This window comes from Ursus americanus, chromosome 14 (assembly GCF_024610735.1).
Source record: "Ursus americanus isolate L20-20 chromosome 14, mUrsAme1.1.p, whole genome shotgun sequence".
NCBI lineage: Eukaryota > Metazoa > Chordata > Mammalia > Carnivora > Ursidae > Ursus > Ursus americanus.
Genome location: NC_142140.1, coordinates 37434597 through 37457619, shown reverse-complemented (window position 1 = coordinate 37457619; position 23023 = coordinate 37434597). Strand labels below are relative to the sequence as shown.

At 41.0% G+C, this 23023-nt stretch overlaps 1 protein-coding gene across 3 annotated transcripts in view; it reads left to right on the top strand.

The window, feature by feature from the left end:
• Window positions 1-23023, top strand: part of RAD54L2 (RAD54 like 2) — a 145479-nt gene that overhangs the window by 19877 nt on the left and 102579 nt on the right. For all 3 annotated transcript variants that reach the window (XM_045807238.2, XM_087867010.1, XM_045807239.2), the window contains one exon: window positions 15425-15617. In XM_045807238.2, the coding sequence (XP_045663194.2) occupies window positions 15479-15617 (139 nt within the window). In that variant the 5' untranslated portion in view covers window positions 15425-15478. The remainder of the gene's footprint in view (window positions 1-15424; window positions 15618-23023) is intronic.

Genomic DNA, 23023 nt, shown 5'->3' with positions numbered 1-23023 from the left:
CTCTCTCTCTCCCCCCCCCCAAATAAATAAAATCTTAAAAATAAATAAATAAACATGGAGTCTTCCTTTCCTTTAACCCTCTAAAGAAGAGGCTAATTACTATTAGAATTCAGTACAGCACGGATATTGGCTTCTTGTCTAAACCAGAGATAGCCTATTGAAGAAACTAGTCCAGATGTGATACTATAAAAGGGGAAAATAGTTAAAATGGGGCAGTTACAGCTGTGCAGGAGCCTGTAGTGCCTGATATTTATATGTTTATAATAGAGTGCTGTTAAGAAACCGTTTTTCATTTGAGGATCGTGTGTTTGATTCCTTTGTATAAATCCAAATGAGAGAAGCTTTATTTCTTCCCATTTTGATGATGATAGTGGAAGGTATGGGACCCTGAAGACAGTGTCTAGAGGTGAGAACAAAGAGGCCTTTCATTCCTTGTACACTACTCAGTCTAATCGTCAGTCTCAGATGCTCTGGGAAGCCAACATAAATTGCCAGGATTGAGCTTCAGGAACATGTATAAGTATTGAAGTCCTCAGTCCTTCTGATTCTTTTCTGATTGAGATTAAGGCCTTTTGTCTGTAGAGTTGCTTAACACCGGTACCCCCCTGGGCCCTACTTGTCTTGTTTTTAAGGAAACGAGGCTTTGAGGTAGTACCTTGGCAGGTGAATGTCCTTCCCCAAGAGTAGTTACCACCCCCCCCCCAACCTGACACTGTCTAGCACAGGCAGAGCAGGGCCTGCTGTCCTGTTTAATCTGCAAGTATGTTCTTCCTTCGCAGTGTGTTTATGTCTATCAAATGTTGATTCTTATTACTTAAAAGAATCATTACATATTAAGCCAGTTAGAACTAATGTGAGAATTTTAATAAGTGATACAGTTTGTGAAACACAGCATGCCTGTGGAAGCTCAGCAGATCAGATTGCCAGAAGCGTGTGTCCTAAGTAACTGATAAATGTGATTTAGGGTTGGGTCACCAACTGGAATGATGTGATGAACCTTCACTTATCCAAGTTTCTGTCATAAGAGCTAGAACTGATTTTTTTCAAGATTTTATTTTTATTATTTATTTTAGAGAGAAGGGGGGTGGGGGGAGGAGCAGAGGGAGAGGGAGAAGTAGACACCATGTTGAGCATGGAGCCCAACTTGGGGCTTGATCCCATGACTCTGAGATCATGACCTGAGCCAAAACCAAGAGTCGGATGCTCAACTGACTGAGCCACCCAGGTGCCCCGATTTGTGCATTTTCTTATTAATGAGTATTTAGATTGCTTCTTTTTTTCCTCCCACCAGTCCTTACCATGATACAGCATAGATTCAAAATTTTCTTGTATACCTATTCTAGAATTTTCCTAGGAGCAAAATTTATGATTCATAGGGCTGGGTATCTTTAACCTTGCTAGATATTTCCAATTATTCAAAGTATCAGTTTGCATTCCTACCAGTTGTCTGTAAGAACCCTTACTTAGTAGCATCTCCAGCACTTTGTACTGTCAGACTGTGGCAAAAACTTTAATGTGCGTGAAATGTTTTTTGGTCATTTGAGTTTTCTCTTCTAAGAGTTACCTAGTCTTATCCCTTATCTTCTTACTGGTTTTTAAGAGTTCCTCATACATTGTGGCTACTAATCCTTTCACTGGTTCTATGCTTGCAGATATCCCCCAGACTCTGGATAATCTTTGTTTTGTTTATGATATTTTCTTATGCAGACATTTTCATTTTTGATGTAGTGAAATTTACTAATCTTTCTCTTTATAGTTTATACATTTTGTGCCTTGGGATTTTGATTAGAAGTGCATTGAGTTTATAGGGAAAATTGACATGTAAGTCTTCATCTTGGAACATGTCACATCTTTCTGATTATTTATGTCTCTTTAAGTGAGGTCGTTACACATTTTGCCACAGAAGTTTTAGATCTCTTTCCCTAGATTTATTGCCAGATAACTTACGGTTATTATTGCTATTCTAAATAATATTTTAAAAATTATACTTTCTTTCTAAATGGGTGTTGAATGCATACAGAAATAAGATAGATTTGGGGTGTGTGGGTGGCTCAGTCGGTTAAGTTCATACCTTCGGCTCAGGTCATAATCCTGGAGTCCTGGGATCGATCCCCGCATTGGGCTTCCTGCTCAGCATGGAGACTGCTTGTCTCTCTCCCTCAGCCCCTCTCCCTGCTCATGTACACCCTCCCCCTGCTCACACGCTCGCTCTCTCTCAAATAAATAAAAATCAAGTCTTAAAAAAAAAGAAGGTAGATTTTTCTATATTGTTCTTTCATCTAACTGCCTTACTAAGCTCTCCTGTATTTCTAATAATAGTTTAACTGTAGATTTTCTGTGTTGAAATAATAGGACCCTCTATTGGTGACAATTTTCTTTCTTTGTTCCGATCTTTATGCTGTGTGTCTGTGTGTATGTGTGTCTTATTTTGTTTGTTAGAATCTCTAACAACTTGGGGGTGCTTAGGTGGCTCGGTTGGTTGAGCCTAACTCTTGTTTCAGCTCAGGTTCTGATCTCATGGGTGGTGGGATCGAGCCCTGTGTTGGGCTCCGTGCTCAGTGGAAGTCTGCTTGGATATTCTCTCCCTCTGCCCCTTCCCCCGCTTGTGCTCACTCTTCTCTCTCTAAAGTAAATAAGTAAATCTTAAAAAAAGAGTCTTTAACAACTTGATGTTGATAGAAATATTGATAGCATGCAACCATGTGTCTTGTTCCTGAATTTATAGTGTATGTTCCTAGTGTCTCATACTAAATGTGTTGTTGTGGCTTTTGGTAGATTCCTTTTATCCAGTGAAAGAAGTTTTCATCTGGTTTGTGAAGAATTTATTTGCTTTTGTCACCATGAATGGGTTTTAAATTTTATGAAAATTTTTTCTGCCTCTTTTCAGATAGTATATAGTTTATCTCCTTTAATCTGGTATTTTTATTATCAGAAGTTTTTAGGAAACTAGTTTTAGTCTTACGCTGTTGGCTCTTGCTTTTGTTTGGTTAGTTGCTCATGTGTTTGTACTTTCGGATTGTGAGCTCATCTTCAGTAAGGCTTTATCTATGACTCTTATGTGGCCCAAGTAGAGGTATGTCCCAGAGATGTTTTACTTTCACTTCTTGGCAGCTAGTGTGTATCACTTGCCTGGGACCACTTTAGTTTAGTCTTGTCTGTCTGTCTGTCTTTCTTTCTTTTTAGATTCATTTATTTCTTTATTTGGGGGGGGGGGCGCGGAGGGAGAGAGAGAGAATCCCAGGCAGTCTCTGCACTCATCAGAGCAGAGCTCCATCTCATGGCCCTGAGATCACCACCTGAGCTGAAACCAAGAGTTGGATGCTTAACTAACTGAGCCACCCAGGTGCCCCTGGCCACTTTAGTTTTGATTAATTTCTTGGACCATGTAGATTGGATACTCCCCCCCCCCCCCAAACTAGGTTGACATAAGCTTTTATGTTGTCTTCTGTATTGGTGGTTAGATTTTTTCTACATTACTCTTTCCTGAGAATATAGCTCTTTAAGGTCCTGTCTTTATGTAGAGGTTGTAGTCTTTCCTTTTTAGCTTCTTTGAACCCCAAGGCATTGTTTCTTATCTGACCACTCACCCACAAGATTGGCACCCTCTTTTTCTCCTAGGACTGCCGTAACGTCAACTCTCAAGAGTATTTGTCTTTATTTTCAGTTTACCTTTTATTCTTGGTCCTTGGTCTGTTCTGTTACTTTTTTTTTTTTTTGGTGAAAACAGCTGTGCATTTAAAATGAATGTGTGTTGTATATGATTTTATTTGTATTTCTAGGTGTTTTGCAGTGGGAGAATTTGCACGATCTCCTGTCTGCCAAGGTGCCAAGCAGGAAGCCCTTGTCCAAATTGTTAGATGGACCTTGGTCATTGTGGTGTTACCTTGTTGTTTTCTACTAGAAAGCTCTAGAACTGTTAACCTGGGGGTGCCTGGGTGGCACAGTCGTTAGGTGTCTGCCTTCGGCTCAGGGCGTGATCCCAGCGTTATGGGATCAAGCCCCACATCGGGCTCCTCCGCTATGAGCCTGCTTCTTCCTCTCCCACTCCCCCTGCTTGTGTTCCCTCTCTCGCTGGCTGTCTCTGTCAAATAAATAAATAAAATCTTAAAAAAAAAAAAAAAAGAACTGTTAACCTGGCATCTTCTTCTGGTGCTGTCCTACCTTCATGACTCTTGTATACCCAGGATTCAAGTACTCACTCTCAGTTAATAATTTCTTCTGCAGATACTTTTATAGGCTTGGGGGCAAAAATGTAATCAATAGGGATGCTATGAAATAGCACACTAAATCTTGGTTTTTACTAATTCCGAAATTTGAAATGGAATGTATTTCATAGTTCTTGATCAAGGTAGCCACAGCACTAAAGGCATTTGTAAAATGGCACAGGTTCTTTCCATACTTTTATGTTAGTGGCAGTTTTTAGAAGTCTCTCCGAGCTCAAAATATGTATTTATTCTTATAATTTCATTACTTTATTTATTGTAAAGAGTAAGCTACAGTTTGTATAATACTAACATCAAATCCAAAATATACATAGGGGCACCTGGGTAGCTGAGTCAGTTAAGCATCCGACTCTTGACTTCTGCTCAGGTCATGATCTCAGGGTCATGAGATCCAGCCCTGCATAGCTTCCAAGCTCAGCCGGGAGTCTGCTTGAGATTCTCTCCCTCTCCCTTTGCCCCCCCGCCCCCCGCCCATGCTCATGCATACACTCTCTCTTTGCCTCTCTCAAATAAATAGATCTTTTTTTTTTTAAAGATTTATTTATTTATTAGAGAGAGAGAGAGAGAGAGAGACAGCCAGCAAGAGAGGGAACACAAGCAGGGGGAGTGGGAGAGGAAGAAGCAGGCTCCCAGCGGAGGAGCCCGATGTGGGGCTCGATCCCGGAACGCCGGGATCACACCCTGAGCCGAAGGCAGACGCTTAACGACTGCACAACCCAGGCACCCCTCAAATAAATAGATCTTTTAAAAAAATATATGTATATACATGTATTTAGAGGCCTGCCTAGTATGTCATCCAAACTAGTGCAAAAATAATGATAACTTCATTAAGAGCAGCACTACTATAAAATGGGACATTCGGAATGTGAAGAGGCCCACTTGTCAGAATTATTTGCTATGGAAGCCACTTTTTTTTTTTTTTTTAATCTTTAGTTAATGGGAGAGATGATTAGGAGATTCTGGAACTACTTGTGATAGTAGTAGTTCAGTAGTTTCTCGATTAGCTTGGCTGAGTGGCAGCCTCTAGCCCTGTGTTTCTGCCGATGCCACCATTGACTTAGCTGGGTCTTTCGTTCAGCTTCACTGTAATGTAACAGTGAGTTGCACTCATTCTTGCATGCTGTGGTGGGCAGGAGGAAGGATTAGCTCCTCATCCTGTCCTTTTTCTATCACTCATTTCCTTTCTCTTTTTTGTGCAGTTTTATTTTGGCCACGGTGCTGGGGCAATGTCCACTTGAGAACAAGCTACAAGAATGAGTAATAACTACTTGTTGACAAAACGATCAGAAGATTGGAACTATTCTTTAATCTTTCCCAAACGGAGGCCTGGAGTCTCTGTCCTTGAGATTTGGCAGTTGTCTCTAGGTGTTCTACTTTTATTCTTCACTCTCAGTCAACTAGATTATTCTTGGATGGTGGTTGCCAACTGTTGTAGGTTGACATAGTGAGTGCTGATGTGGCAGAGGCTTGCGGTTTAATTCCAGGGCAGCCTCATCCTGGTTAGAGAGAAACCATGCAGGCCTAGACTGTACCCTTGACTGCATTAGGGTGAATGAGTATCTTGGGCACCAGGGATCAAGTAAGAGAGTGTGAATGTATTAAGGGCAAATGTTTAGTGTAATTAGGGGAAACAATGCATTGTAAATCTCCTAGTGGGACAAAAATGTCATTTTTCATTTTTGTATTGGATATCATTTTAAATTATGATTAGATTTGATTTGGTATTTTGGGGTTATTTTATTTTATTTTATTTTATTTTTTTTTTAAGATTTTGTTTATTTATTCGACAGAGATAGAGACAGCCGGCGAGAGAGGGAACACAAGCAGGGGGAGTGGGAGAGGAAGAAGCAGGCTCATAGCGGAGGAGCCTGATGTGGAGCTCGATCCCGGAACGCCAGGATCACGCCCTGAGCCGAAGGCAGACGCTTAACCGCTGTGCCACCCAGGCGCCCCTGGGGTTTTTTTTAAATTGTTTTTTAAAAGATTTTATTTATTCATTTGACAGAGATCGAGATAGCCAGCGAGAGAGGGAACACAAGCAGGGTGAGTGGGGGAGGAAGAAGCAAGCTTCCAGTGGAGGAGCCTGATGTGGGGCTCGATCCCAGAATACCGGGATCACGCCCTGAGCCGAAGGCAGACGCTTAACGACTGAGCCACCCAGGCGCCCCTTGGTATTTGTTATTTACTCAAATGCTATAGACTTCTTTGGTGTCCCAAAATGACATTGTTATTGATTCTTTCTGTTTTGGAGTCAGATAGTCTTATGGCTTTTTGCTCTGCATCATTTTTTGAGGCATGTATTTGTATCACTCCCACAATGCCTGGCGTAGTGTCTTTATTATATCATTCCTAGGCTTTGGACTAATTAATTGCTAACTTTTCTGCCTTTTCCTTTGACCATTCTTTCTACAGAATATCTATCGGCTACTTTTTTCTTTGAATTATTTCCTCAGACTTTTTGTTCATTTCAGTCTGTGCCCTTTGTCCCCTCTACCAAGACAGTATTGTGGCCCTAAGATTCTTACGTGAATCATTTTGGTCTCTTTACCTCCTATATGGTATAATGAAGTTATGGCCTTGCCTCCATGGAATAAGCATGTTTATCTGAAGAGTGATGAGAGGTAACTTGTTTGGTGTGTGCATCCACAAGCCATGTTCCAGTCTTTGAGAGAGGGCTCTTCTTCCCAAGGGTCAACATCCATTATTTTCTGTTTACAGAGATGAGGTTTTCCTGTAGGTCATCTTCTTACTTGCAAAATCTATGCCTGAGTTTTGTTCAGACTCCATATGCTTCTTCCCAGAGAAGATATGGGAATATTAGTTTGAAAGAAGAAGCTTTTTTTCTACTTCACTATAATGGCTTTAGGTCAAGTGCACACTCTTTTTCCCCACTTATTTTTGCTAGTCTTTGGATGTCACTGTTTTTGTCAATATTCATGTCCAGTGTTAGACCAGAGAGAGACATAGGGCAAGTGTATTTAAGTAAGTGGTTCAGTGATAAGAATCTTTAGCTACTTATTTCTGTAATGCTGAAGTGCATGAGCACATGCATGTGCGTGCATGCATGCGTGTGTTTGTGTAGAAGCCTAAGAACTGGGCACAGGTTGAATAACCTTAGCCGTAAGTAACAGTGAAACACATTATCTAGATAGATTACATAAGTCTCCCTAGAAGACTGTTCAGAATTGGGCCACATCTATACAAAGAGGGAGGGTGAGCTGGTGAGTCCAATTTTTACCTGCCTGTGGGGTGCTGTTTGTTTATGACATTGACCAGACCCAGAGCCTTCCAGAGGGAACCCAGGTGAGACTTGCCTCAGAGATGATTCCAGCTCCTGCTGGGCTCAGGGAAAGAGGGAGAGAGGCCTATTCCCTACCAAGAGGACATCCTGTCTGCACATAGGGGTGCTGGGAGGCTTAATTAGCCTTTTTAACCCTACATTTTTGTATCTTCAAGGAAAGGAAGTTTCATACTAATTTGTTGCTAATTAACTATAGAGAATATTCAGCTAGGTTATCTTTCAAATCTGTACTTTGAAATAAGATATTTCATACTTAAGTGTTTAAATCTTTGGAGAACTAGGAATAGATTATTTTATTCTCTTGTTAAACTGTCTTTTAGAAGTTTTTTTTATTTATTTCTACTGCTAAATACATCATTGTGTATTTCCTAAAGACCTTTTCTTTTTTTTTAAAATATATTTATTTTAGAGAGAGAGAGCATGCACATGCACATGAGTGGGGTGAGGGGCGCAGGGAGAGAGAGGGGAAGCAGACTCCACCCTGCATAGGGAGCCCGACGTGGGGCTCTGTTCCAGGACCCTGAGATCATGACCTGAGCCGAAATCAAGAGTCATAGGCTTAACGGACTGAGCCATCCAGGACGTCCAGAGGCTCTCTGGGGGCCCCACCCTAAGTCACTTCATTGGCACAAATTAGGTGTGGTCAAAAGAGGGCTCAATGTAAACAACAAAAGACACTCCTGTCACTCAGAAAATTCCAAGGGTTTTGGGAGCTCTGCCAGGAACCAGGGGAAAAGACCAAATATATTTTTGTTTTGTATCATAGGCACCGTAGGGGTCTGCACCTGATTAGCATTACCGTTTATTTTAGAACTATGGAAAGTAGAGCCCGAAGAGTACCTACGTTGGGGCACCTGGCTGGCTTCTTTGGTAGAGCATGCAACTCTTGATTTCAAGGTCGTGAGTTTGAACCCCACAATGGGTGCGAAGCCTACTTAAAAAAAAAAAAAGATATAAAGAAGAGTTTACCTATGCCTTTAAGGAGGTAACCACACAGAGTGCCCAAGTCACTTGGCAAAGCCAAAGTGAAAAACTTGAATAACCATGTAAATACAATGATGTTAGTATATTAATTTTTCCTGTAGAGTATTTTGAAAATATGAGTATATGTCAAATAGTAGTAGTCATCCATTAAAACTTTAATTTGCAGTTGATGCCAATTTAGGAAAAACCATAGTATGCAACCTGTATACCATGTAGTTATAGCTATTTTAAAATGAATACAATTGAAAATCTAAAGTGATCAATATCAACTCAGAAAATTGTGGTTATTCTTTGTATTATGGAAGGATTTATGTAGAATTCCTGTTATAGTCTTATTTTTAAAAGCTTTGATTTGTCAAGATGATACTGGCACAGAGCTTTTCCAGATTGTATCTAGTGGATAGGTTGACTAGATACAGAGAGGTCTTCATTCACCAAAGTTGGTCTGAATATTTGCAGGGCTGTGAAGGGCAAACCATCCCCTCTCCACTCAGCTTGTGTTTGTCTGGGTTTGTAGGCATCCAGCGTGAGCTCCATGGCTCTGTGACAGAACTCTTAGGAGAAAGGAGAAGGAAGGAGCATCGGAGGGCTCCGGCTTTGGGAAGAGACTGGTGAGGGGGAGGGAAGGTGGTTGTAGTGGGAGTTGGAGGGATGGGACGCCAACCGTGATTTGGCTTCTCTCTGAGCCTCCTCAGTGTTACCATCTAGTAGATAAACCCAACCTGCTTTTAGGCCGATCTGGACTCAGGGCTGGCTTAGGCTTCAGGAAAAGTAGGCCAGACATGCCCCTGCCATGTAGGCCCTTATCTCTGTCATCTCCACTTTAAGAATTGAGAGCTGGGTCGAAAGAGATACAGGGCTCACAAGTTGAATGGTAACATATTTAGCCAAAATTGCTTTTACTCTTGCCTCATCCTCAGTATTCAGAGGTCCTGGGGCCTTACTTTCTTTCTTTTTTTTTTTTTTTAAAGATTTTATTTATTTATTTGACAGAGATAGAGACAGCCAGCGAGAGAGGGAACACAAGCAGGGGGAGTGGGAGAGGAAGAAGCAGGCTCAAAGCGGAGGAGCCTGATGTGGGGCTTGATCCCATAACGCCGGGATCACGCCCTGAGCCGAAGGCAGACGCTTAACCGCTGTGCCCCTCTGGGGCCTTACTTTCTTTTTCTTCTTCTTCTTCTCCTTCTCCCTCTTCTTTTTCTTCTTCCTTCTCTTCTTCCTATTCCTCCTCCTCCGCCATCCTTTCTCCCTCCTCCTTCCTTCCTCTTTCTTCTTCTTCTTCTTCTTCATCACCATCACATTATATTGATGGTTTAAAGTGTTCATATGGTGTGTGTGTGTGTGTGTGTGTGTGTGTGTGTGTGTGTGTTCTGATAGAGAGGGAGAGAATTTTTCAGAGCCCAGTTCCCTCTGGGTAGCAGTGGTTATGTCACCTAGCCTTCTCACAGCCAAAGCTGTCACCCCTGCTTTAGCTCATATCTTCCCCACTCAGTTGTTTGTCACCCTCCCTCCCCCTTTTTTTCCAGCTGACTCCATGGAGAATGAAATGAGTCTTTAATTTGCTTCCCTCAGCAGTGGCCTTCTAGAGTTTTATTCCTGCTTATTCAAAATGCCTGGGACTGACCCTGCAGGGATATGCTGCTCAGTGACCTCTTGGGTGAAGGACCTAATTCAGGGGAGCTTTGGGAACAAAAACAGGGAGCCTCAGCCCTTGGCCATTTTAAAGGGCATGTGGATAACAGAGATTCGGTAATAAAAGTAAAAATTTGACTTTGCAAATGTAGTATTAACTTCAGTCACTGAGAAAGTTTGCCCTTGATGGTTAATTACATTTATAAAATAACCTGTGTATATCATTAATATATTGGATTAATCTTATACTTTTTATTTGAATACAGCATGGAACTGTTTAAATATCTTATGTAATAAGGTCCTGTTTGTTACATCTTTTTTAGATGCTAGTTTTTCTTTATGATACCTGAAAATAGGGACTCTAAGACCATAGATGTCAAACTTTTTGGTCTTAAGTCCTTTTATACTTTAGAAATTATTGAAGATCCCAAAAAGCTTTTGTTTATATGGGTTATAATGGTCAGTATTCACTGTATTAGAAATTAAAATATACCAATTTCTTTAAAAAATAATAAATTCATTATGTATTAGCATAAATAATTTTTAATGAAAATAACTATATTTTCCAAAATGAAAAAATTAGAAGAGTAGAATTGTTTTACACATTTGAAAATTTGAAAAAGTCTGATTGAATAGAGACAGATTCTCAGATCTGCTTCTGCATGTTGTGACTTACTGTTCTGTTGACTTACTGTCTTGTTACAGTAGATGAAGAACATAGTTGGAAAAGGGAGGAGTGTTTTAGCAGCCTTTTCAGATAATTGTGGGTATTCGTTGGTACTGTACCAAAACTCTGACAAGTGGTAGTTTCTTCAAGGTTAATTGTAATATGGAATTTGAAACTATATCAGGGAACTTTTTATATTCTGTTACATCAAAATGCTTTGGTCTGTCTTGCACTTTGAATGGCTCTTTAACCCATGCATGATTTTGACTTTGTGTCTCCCTTGAAAGGGTCCTGAGGATCCCAGGGGTCCCTGGACCCTTTGGGAACTAATGTCATAGAATCTGGAAGGGATCTTGAAGATGAATTCTTGTCTCTCTCCTGGCTAGTATAAGAGGAAGCTGAGGGAGAACTGATTTGACCAAGGTCATGCAGCCAGTTTCCCATAGAGCTGTGGCTAGAATTTAGGTTGTTTGATTCTGTAAACATGGCTGGAGTGCCTCTGTTGAGCTTGGTGCTGAGTCCCAGGACCTGGCTCCACTGCATTGCCTTTTAGAGAGAGTTGTCTTCTGTGGCCCTGCTCCTTGGAGTCCTGAATGTATTGTTCATCTTCTCTTCCTTATTTTGTCTTAATTAAGCTCCATATTGCCAAAGTCTCCTTAGATTTCCAAGTAAAATATTTTGAGCTGTGACACTTTCCAGCTCTGTGGCTGCTTTGTATGTATTAAATGTGTTTTTAAGTAACTGAAAGATAATCAAAAGGCATTTGGGCTACGTGTGTGCATCAGGTTTTTGTCTTGCCCAAGAAAGGTGTTTTCAAATAACTTCAGTGATCCATAGTGGATCTCTCAGCAGGCTGGAAGAATCCTGTCGATACCCTCTGAGTACTGGAAATGGCCTAAACTCTTTTTTTTTTCCTTAAGTCTTTGAAGTATATAAATTGCTTGACTAATGCACTTCTTTGAAGAAGTGTTGCCGAAGTTTTTAGACTGAATGTTTTCATGCTCTTAAGGCTCCCCTCCCCCTTGTAAATTAGCATAAATGCATGGTTTTGTTTATACTCTTAATGGAAAAAGAAGTGGGCATGGTACTCGCTGTGGAATTGCTTTGAGATAACTTGAGGAAATTTAATACAACTCAAGGTCACCAAAACTAATGAGGACATGGCAGTTTGGAATGGTTTCTTTTGTATCAAATGCAGCATCAGGATGCTGCCGAGGACCAGAAAGACATCTCTGAAATTGCACGGGCTGCCCTGCAGTGGTGAGGAAGTGTATGCCACAGTTTTATGATTTCAGTGTGCACTCTCCAAGCATGGTCTGCTTTGTGAACAAAGGCTTGCTAGTATGTGTTTGTCTTTGTATTTTTCTCTTCTGTGTATTCTCCTCCCCAGGGGTGTGTCTTAGGGCTGTGCCCGCATGATTAATTTCACTGATTCTTGGCCAGGCAGGCACTGCTGTATAGACAGGTGTCGATGTTTTTGAACTTAGCAGGGCAGAGGAACCTTCCTTCCCTCTCAAGATTGCTGTAAAGGACTGGAGTGGGATTGGCTGTGAATTTCTTCATAATTATAGCCTCCTTTAGCAAACCCAATATATTAAACTGTAGACATTAACATATAACTTACGGATTGAATATTTACTTTTCAGAGTGGTTCTTTTTAGAGCTTCTTTAAATAGCTAGTTCTCCAGTTTCGTTAAAATAGAATGATTCCCAGAATTTGCTTTGTAGGAATACAGGTCCTCATTAAGGCACAGCACACCCATAATCTCTCCTAGAGCTCCTCTTCCCTGGAGATTGTGACAGAGTTTCACATGGGTTGGGGCACAAATGAGGGAGATACATTTTTTCCTTATCAACTTTTTTTTCTCATGTCTGCCTAAGGGTTCTACTGAGAGCTAATTTCTTGAATCAGGGCTGCCTTCCCTGTTTGAAAGTCTCTGCCCACTTGGAAGTGTTTGTATGTGTGGGTGGAGCCCCGTAGAGACAAAATGTAATTGACTGCACTGCTGCCCGCCAAGATCAGCTTTTCCCCTGCCAGTTTCCCTTTGTTGCTTTTTTGAAGGAGATCAGTAACAGCAAAACCTGCCCTTTAAGTAGTTGGTATGATTCTTTCTGAAGAGCAGAGAAAAGAATTCATTGTGTCATCTCTGTAAAGAAATTTAGTGGCTCATGGAAGGTAGGGAAAGAATAACCAAATTTGGTGGGACTTAAATCCATCACTTTCCAGTTTATTCTCTGTTTGGGGCATCTGATCACCTGGGTACTATTTTAAAGTGTCCTGTTCTTAAAGTGTTTTGAGTAGGGTCCTGGACCAATGTGTCATATTCTAATAGTATGTGTGGTTGTTGATGTTTAATTGATGTTTTCTTCTATCAGGAGCTTGGGGCTGAGGTTGTTTTGAAGATGTTCATTAACTGGGGGTGTATAGGAGGCTTCTCCTATTACTGCTTAGCTCTAAGTGATTGTCATTCTTCCACTACCACACAATTTCTTCTCTAAAATGACAGGCATTCAGATTACCTAAAGGTACTGGCTAATTAAAAATTGTCCTCTAAAAGCTACTCCATAATCAGCCAAACACACTGTAAGCAAAACACTTATCTCAAGCAGTCTAGGATGAACCAGAGGGGTTATGCTGATTACAAATATTGACTTCCGCACACAGAGTAGCTGCTGTTAAATTATCGTCATACTCATATTCAGAGTAAATTTCACTTCCAAAGCTGATGACATCTAATTGATTTACTGCTTCCTTTCTAAAACCTAATGAACTTAAAGACATAGGATAGTTATTCCATTAGAAATTTGGAATCTGCTTTGTCACTCAGTGAATGATAGTTCAGCATTAGTTCTATTAATTTGTATTTGTGGGGCACCTTTCTTCCCTATCCCTTAACACCCTTTGTAGGTGTTTTTGGAAGTATGTTATTAATGCAAACATTTAAATTTTATTACTAAATCATTTTACAGCTGTTTTTTGTTTTCATTGCCTTGAGAGGCTAAGTACATGACCCATCAGGACACACACACTCGTAATTCCTATGGTTGTTACCTAGACAGTCTTAAATTCTGATTTTCCAGAACTCTAAAGGATTTAGTTTACTTCATTTTATTTCTGTTTCTTTTTAGGAGAATGTAAAAGTTCTGTTTCAAATTGTGTCTGGACCTTAATAAGAGATTCCAGTTCTGGAATAGTTTTTGTGTTGAATAATTAGAGACTTGTGTTTTGGTTTTTATTTTGGGAGATGGGAGGAATTTTAGGATAACCTGATTGTGGATGTGGTTGTCTGTAGCAGTTTGTCTTAGAAAAGATTATTTATTTTGTGCTCCTTCCCCACATTTTATTATGAAAAATTTGAAATATATAGAAAAATTGAAAGAATTGGTCAGTGAATCTTTATGTTAACATTTTGCTAATGTTTGCTTTATCACAAAGCAGTCTATCTAGCTTTCTCTTTATCTTTTTGTCCCCCTCAAGAAGAAATGACCTTTATAGCTAATAGTGAAGTAGAGCAAGCAAGAGAGAAAGAGACAGACAGACATGTGCAGTACCTGGTATATAGTAGACATAATAAAGCAGGTTGACAAATGAGGGAGTGAAGGTGAATGAATGATGAATGAATGATTTGACTAGGACATGCTTCCAGCTCCAGGATACAAAGAAACAGCTCCCACCTAATTCCCTGCCCTTAGGGGTTTACTGTCTGGTCTGGAAGTGAGAAACCACAGAAGGCAAACCACTTTGCCATGTAGCCCATATGAAGGCTTCAGTGAAGGTCAGCATGGTCAAACATGGCTACTGGAATTCAGAAGAGGGGATATGACCCCAGAAGACTGGGGCAGTTGGCTAATACTTCTTGGAAGAAATGGAGCTGGAACTGGGCTAAGAGGTAGGGCAGAGCCTGAGAGCAGAGATGGTCACAGGAGCATTCTGAGTCATGGGGAGCATGAGGCTCCCCATATACTTGGGAGGAGTGGCAGTGTGGTGCCTGCTGGAAGCCCTCCATTCAGGTGATTGGAGAGTGTACTATCTTCCAGGCGGTGCTCTAAGGCAACTCCAGGCAGGACCCACTCCCTGTTGCCTGAGCAGTCCCAGTTACTCTCATTCCAGGGGTTTGCCCTTGCTGCTCACTATGCCTGAACACACTCCCTCCACATGTCTATGTGGGTCCCTCTGGCCTCTGCTCAGTGAGAACTTTCCCCTAATCTCCTTCTGGCATGCACCAACTCCCCAACATGATTTGTTGTGCTTCCTGCTGTGTCCCCAAAGCCTAGTATACTGTCTGTGATTATATATCCTAAATGTGTATATGTATGGATATATAGAGATATAAAGAAGAAAATTGAAGAAATGAACAAGTGGGAATTCTGAGGCACAGAGTGTGTTTGTTTGGTCACTTTAAGATATTTTCTTGCCCAAGCAGCGAAGAGAAGCTTGAACTGGGCAGAGAGTCACCAAAACATATATCAGGGTCAGTGCACTTTTGAAGAGGGTTGAAATTTGGGTATGGTTAGTTTACCCCTCCAGGGCATTCATCTTTGGCATTTTCTCTTTGAAAGATTTGTGTTCCTAAGTGAAGTGCTTGGTGATTCTGATGCCTCTTGTCCTCCTTCCAGGACTCCTGCAGTGGACCATGAGTCGGTAATGCCCACTGAGGACCTCTGGGAGCCATGTCAGACGAATCCGCCTCAGGGAGCGATCCAGACCTGGACCCGGACGTGGAGCTGGAGGATGCGGAAGAGGAGGAGGAGGAGGAGGAAGTGGCAGTGGAGGAGCACGGCAGGGATGACGCGGAAGACATACTGGATGGTGAGTGGCTCTAGTGAGTGACATAGGTTGGCTTATCTTTTCTTCTCCTGGGTTTTTTGCTGGAAGAGTATGGTGTTTCCAGTTGGATTTCTTAGGTCATCTATTGTGAGATGGCAGAGACTGGAAACAAAGCAACAATTAACACAGATGCTATTTCTCAAGAAATGGATTGTTGTCCCTCTACATAGACCTCACTTTAGTGCTGGATGAGCCTTTAGCATTTAACTCATCTTTGATAGATGTGCAGATTCAGATCCAAAGATTTGAGAGTGGAGCATTCTTGCCCAAGTCATGGAGGAGTCAATGGCAGAATCCTTGTGGTGAGACGTTATGGTCTGGGGTCATGAATTCATTAGGTGGCCACAGGCAGGCATGGGGGTAACCGTGAGTTTCCTGAAATTATATTTACAATTCTGCTTGTATGGAAATGAGGGGGTTATGTGGGGAGAGATTTTCGGATGATAGGCTCACAACTCCAGAAAGCTTATTGCATCTCCCATGGTTCTGCTCTGCCTCCCAGCCACTTCCGGTGACTGTAAATTGCTCCTAATGGGAGAGAACTGCACCTCCATAGCTGGTAGATTCCTGTTTGGCTCACCCCTTCCTGTTTGGAATTCCTGTTTGGCTCACCCTGGATTCCTGTTTGTCTCACCCCTTCCTTTGCCCCCAACTTATTGAAGTGGCATTGACTTTTTCTTTTCATCTTCAGTCTAATGTCAGGTCATCTGGCCAGCCACAGGGCTTCTCAATTAATTCCAGCCTTTCATGGCACAGGATTTCATCAATTTGTAAGCGTCCTATTGACTGAGGAATAAAAGTTTTTGTCTGTTTATAACAAACCACCTTGGTTAAGACTGAACATTCCACTAGGTTATCACTGCTAACACCTGAAGGACCCTAGGAAAATGTGCTACTGCTTTTCTCCAGATTCAGGAAAAATGAGCATGGATCCTCTTTCTTTGCTAAAGTACTGTCTTCAGTTCTCATTCATCCTACCAGATGTCATATGGTTCAGGGATCAGTTTTCCCTCATTTATACTGTCTAGGAGTCTCTGCCCCATTTCCACTTCAATTCTGGCAGTGAAATTACCATTTTATTTTATTTTATTATTTTCTTGATCGTTTGCTGTCCACTCCTAATTTATTCAGTTGGAATCTCCCCAACTGGTTCTGTTCTTTCTATAAAGTAAAATAAGTAGAAATAATGGAAGATAGTGCTGGAAGGGTACACCATCAGACTGCCTTGCTTGGCTCTCATGGTTCTTAAGATGGCACTAGAGTCCCCAGGTATCTGCATCACTTTTTGCTTTTTATCATTTGGGTTCTCAGAATTATATTTTCAGGCACCTCCTAGAACTCTTGTCAGGTTTAGATTGGATTTTAGTTGCTGCTGGTGGGCATAGTAGATATATATACATGTTGTCTTCCCTCTTGGCTTTTTGGAATTGTTTTCCTTGTTAGGTTCTGAATTATTAAAAAAAAAAATTGTACGCTTCCGTGGACTTCACTATTATTTATTTAGAAGTGGTGAGAATTTAATTGTGATTTGTCTCAGAATAGTGTAGCTATGCAGCTGGAGTGTTTTGGGTTTTTTTGTTTGTTTTGTTTTTTTAGATTTTATTTATTAGAGAGATTATTTATTTATTTAGTTGAGTGGTGGGGAGAGGAAGAAGCAGGCTGCCCTCTGAGCAGGGAGCCCGATATGGGGCTCGATCCCAGACCCTGGGATCATGACCTGAGCCGAAGGCAGACTGTTAACCAACTGAGCCACCCAGGTGCCCCTGTAACTGGAGTTTTTAAGAAAGAATATTTATACAGTTCTCAGATGAAATAATTTTTAACATTTTGAAATGAGTTATTTTTATTATTTATGAAGTTCAGAGTGTTAAAAAAAAATGTTCCGTAGGTACTGTCTTCTTCTCTTGCTCTGCTAGGGTATTTTACTTCTTGGAATTTGATCAAGGATCCTTTTGATGTTTCACAGTAGTGTTAGAGCTCTACTCACCGAATCACTCCCAAATGGAAGTGATAGGTGTGTTACTTGTGGCAATTCTGCTGCTGTTTTAGAGCTTATAGTTTTCCTGGTTCTCTCATTTTGAACACTATGCAATTTTGCTGAACCATCTGAGACCTGCCTATTTCTTCAGTCTTGCCCTTCCTGCCTTGGCTTGCTGGTCATCCCACAGTCTTAATGGGTAGAGCAGCCAGCTATTCTAAAATTAGGAGTAGCTATGAATAGTCTTAGCTGGTATAGTGTGATGTGGTCTTTTGTTGTCTTAGAGCAGTGATTCTCAACCTGGGATGCTTTTGCCTCCCAGGGGACGATTCACAATGTCTGAAAACAGTTTTGACCGTCATGACTTCTGGGGGGTGAGGGAAGAATACTACCGGCATCTTGTGGGCATAGACCAGGATGCTGCTAAACATCCTACATTTCATAGGACAGCTCTGTCCTACACACAATTATTGTCCCCAAATACCAGTAGTGCTGAGGTTGAGAAACCCTTTCATAAAGGAAACTGTTACTTCAGCTCTTTTTATTTGAAGTTTCATCTCTACTGGATGACAGTAACTCACTTTTTTAGTGCTTCCTCATCATTTACACAAATATCTGAACAATCATACTAACCTTTTCAAAGAACTGTCTTTTGTCTTTGGTGAGTCCCTCTATTTGTGTTTGTTTTCTTTATAATTTCTACTTTATAATATTCTTCCTCCTACTTCTTTTGGGTTTATTTAGCAGTACTTCCAAACTTCTTAAGAATGTGCTTACCAGGGCGCCTGGGTCGCACAGTCAGTTAAGCAGCCAACTCTTGGTTTTGGCTCAGGTCATGATCTCAGGGTCATCGAAACCCACGTCAGGCTCTGTGCTCAGCAGAGTCTGCTTGAGATTCTTTCTGCCTCTCCCTCTGCCCCTCCCTTTCATGTTCTCTCTCTCAAATAAATAAATAAATCTTAAAAAAAAAAAAAAGAATGTGCTTGCATTTGTTCCCTTAATAAAAACAATTAAAACTACAAATTTCCTTCTAGGTACTCCTTTAGTTCATTCCCTCACAAGCATTTTGACACGCTTTATCCTATTCGATTATCTTGATAATCCTATGTGTTAGGTAAAGCAAATACATTTTAAAGATAAGGAAATTGAGGCTCAGAAAGGCAAATGGCTCACTCAGTATAACTTTGCAAGAAAGTGGCAAAGCGGGGCCTTTGGTTTCCAAAGTGGTGCTCCTTTTTTAAACCCATGCTGCTTCTGAGACCATAGATTTATATCATTCCCTTGCCTGTAATGGGTTGCTTTCTCTCCTAGTTTGTGCTATGAGGAAAGAAGTTGATTAATATTATTGACCAGAGATGAGAGGACAATTAGAAGTAATAGCATGAGTAAAGACATAGTAGAAGGGCAAGTATGACATATGCTAGAGAATGATGACCTATCTTACTTGATATAGAGCTGGGCACATTAGGAGGCTGACCAGAGTGAGGCTGGAGTGATAGCCTGAAATCAGGTTGGGGGGAGTTCAGAATTTGTTTTAAAGGCAGCATGGAATTGATGGAAGTTTTTACCGAGGAGCATTCATTAAACCTTTGATTTTTAAGAATGTTATTTAGCGGTGTACAGAAGAGATGGCCTCTAGATAGTGACGACCAGTTAGGTCTGTGGTAAGGGTTAATGAGATTTCGAACTGTTGGGGTCAGTTGACCTGCATAGGAGTAAATGGTCAGAATTGTTGCAGTGGAATTTATAGGACTCGGTGACTTATTGCATATGTGGGGCAGGTTGAAGACGGAATAGGTAAAACCTGGGAGGATGATGAAATCTTTACAAAGGTGGGAAGAATGGAATAGATAGGAAGTGGAGGGGGGAGTTAGAGATATTTTTAGCTTTGCTGCATTAAGATGGGACATTGTCTCCCCCTTGATACTCACCTTTGAATGTTGACTTGTGGGATAGTAGTCTGACAACATGGAGGCTTTGGCTTTTGGGGAGCAGCACTATGATTTTGTCTTCAAAAGGTGGGGAGAAGACAGTGCTTTCCATTTCTAACATATTGTGGGGCTCATGGCAGGTTGTAAGATATTTTGGATTGTTTTTTTATTCCCCTGTTTCTCTCTTCTCCTAATGTCTGTGTTGGATTTTCTCTATTCTCTTGGAATGGTGGGAGAAGTTAGGTGTCAGTACCTTTGGAGTCTATCATTATCAGAGGCAGAAGTTCAAAACCTGGTGCTTGTGAGGGTGCCTGGGTGGCTCAGTCGGTTAAGCATCTGCCTTCAGCTTGGGTCATGATCCTGGGGTCCTGGGGTCCCTGCTCAGTGGGGAGTCTGCTTCTCCCTCTGCCTCCCCCCCCCCCGCCCTGTGCTTGTGCTCTCTCTCTCTCAAATAAATAAATAAAATCTTTAAAAACAAAACAAAAAACCTGGTGCCTCTGGAATTGACTTTCCTTAATGCAAAGTGGTTTTTCTGGTTCAGTATTTTCTTCTAGCTCAGCCTCAGGTCCAATATCTTGCCCTAGATAAAGTACTTTGAAATATTTAGATGAAGGGAACTCCTAGAATAATCTAGCTTTTACAAAAAAAGTTTGTTTTCAGTTGCCATTTAATATGTGTTTCAGTGAATGTGAAAGTGTGGCACGGCTGGTTTGTGTCAGAGTCCTGTCTTTACTTGGCTTTGTAAAGAGATTTTCCTTTGCCTTGGTGGTTTGTTGGCACATTTGTTTTCCTCAGTGTCACTCCGCTCTAAGCATATAGTAGATTCTTCCTTTCATGGCTTTGGCAACCATAAGTGATAAAGTTTAGATCAAGAGATATTTCCAAGGGTTTTCCTGTCTATACAGATGACAAACATCTTAACATCTGTTTCTGCAGGGTATCTTCTTGTACTCCTGCAGCAGGGAGACATGGGAGAAAAATAGCAAGAAACCTGGTCTAAAGATACCCTTAAAGGTTGGGTGGGCAGAGGAGATGCTTAAAATTTTAAATGTTTGTTTAACAAGAACTTCATGTATTTCTTCATAACATTCATCTGGATTAACGGGTCCAATTCCTGATTTTGCTTGTTCTGCAGGTGTGTGATGAATCTTAGTTAATAATATGATTCCCTCTTCCACTACCACTTGCACTTCTTATAGGCTACCTTTGTTCTTGTGAAATATTTGCAAGGAAAATCCAGATGCCCCACTTCTTTCCTACGGTATTGGTATTTTTACGTCATTACTTGTGCTAGTTTTGCCGGTCTTCGCCTGGTTCTCCAGCAGGGTTCTGGGGCCGCCACCACTCTTTTCTTCTGAGAGCATTCTACTCATCCAAGCTGTGTGGCCCATGTTGTGAACACCCTTGTTAAGCTAAGACAAGAGTAGGGTTTTTCTAAAGGAATTTTACTGGAGAAAAAACCAAAGCCCTAGCCAGAAACTGCAAACTTAAAGAACTTACTGGTTATTCTAAGAATAATTGCTTGCCAAAGGGTTTTATTTCCAAACTTGGTTCCCCGGGTTGTGGTAGACATACTGGGGGTTTATGCAGCTTCAGGATGAACATGACAAACCTTGTTGGAGTACCAATTTTATCAGGAGATTGGGGGAGTGGTTTTGGGGGTTGAGTGTTTAGTACTTTAACTGGTGAGGAATTAAAAATATTTTTGTAATGAAAATTAGTCATAGAAACCAGGATTCATATGCATTTTTAAGGTAAAATAGGATTTTTTCAAATAAATTTTAGAGTTTGAGTGCTTTGTTGTTGTTGTTTTTAAAGATTTTATTAAATTATTTGACACAGAGAGCACGAGCAGGGGGAGTGGCAGGCAGAGGGAGAGGAGAAAAAGGCCCCGGCTGTGGAGCAGGGAGTCTGATGCGGGACTTGATCACAGAACCCCAGGATCATGATCTGAGCCAAAGGCAGATGCTTAACCGACTGAGCCACCCAGGCACCCCAGTTTGAGTGCTTTTTGAATGGTACCCTGAGAGTCCCAAAGGGATAAGAATATTTTCTGCAGGCATTTAGGACTCCTCAGTGGAAAGTTTGAGAAGTCCTGGTTTAAGTTAGTCAAGATCTGGACATAGACTGCCTTGATGGGTACATCTTTTGAAACGTGAAGGCTGCTATTTGTTTGTTTGTTTTATTTTTGTCTGTTTTACATGGCATATCAGGATAGTGAGGTACTGGAATTGCAACTAGGTATGTTCCTTCTGGAACCTGCTTCATAGCCATCTTGTTGACAGAAAGCTAACCTCCTGGATGTCAACTTTGGCCTCAGCCTGACCTCCTTCACCTTGGACCACTGGGTAGGAAAAGCTGATCTCCTTTTCAACCCCTTTGTCTCTGAGTTTTCTGCAGGGAGTTTGCTTTTTGCTTTTTCTGACCCCTTTCTATTTGTCCTTTTTGCTTACAATGTAAAGAATCAGGGGTAAAGTGTTCTAGGCAGAGGGCCAGGGCAAAGGCTCTGGTGTGGGAATGAATTTGCTTGTTTAAGAATCAGGAGCGTAGAGGCCATGGTGGCTGGAGCATAGAGAGTAAAGGCCAGAGTGGTCTGGAATGAGATAGGCAGGGGCCTGAGCACATAGGGCTAGTGGTAGCAGTTTGAAATATACCTGGAATCCTGGGTTTATTTGTTTGGGTTCTAGCAGTTGCTCTTCCAGATTTTCACTGTTGAGTTCTTGACATATCAGTAAATAGTAGCATTCTGCAGAAAAAGTTATGCTCTCTGAGCAGCTGCAAGTGGAAGAAGTATGGGGGAGCTTCCAGAAATTTGTACTAAGATCAGAATGGGTGATTTTGTTTCATAAAGAATTGCACCTGGGACGAGTGATTTCAGCAGTCTAATCGGAATCCTACCCAATATTTTCTCCCTCATATGGAAGCCCTCAGGGCCCTTCACAAGGCCGCATAGGTTATGGAGTTATAGTTTTCACCATTTATTATGGCCTCTCTGTCACATTAGACATCCTTATTTTGAGCCTAGATTTATTTTCTAAGAATAGTTTTAAAGAAATGTTATGAACCCTGTGATTGCCTAATGTCCTAGATCCTTCTTTGGAGAGTGTGTCTGGAATTTGGATAATATTTCAAAATCTATAATGCCAAACAGCTTGTTGATTTTACTGTTTAATAACTTTGTGATTATGAGTAATATGTGCTTATTAAATAAGTTTTGGAAATAGAGTATTATAAAGGATACAAAAATCACCCATAATTCCATCAGCCAGTGATAGCAAGATATTTTGTTGTAGTTTTCCCAGTTTTTTTGCTATGCAAATGTATTTTTACAAAACTAGAATCCTATTGTGTATCCCTTTTTCCATGTGCCATTTAAAAATCTTCGTAATTATAATGGCTTTGTAATTCCATGGCATCTCACTTATTTTTACTTTTCTAAGTTTTTATTTTTAAAAAGTAAAAAATAGGGATGCCTGGGT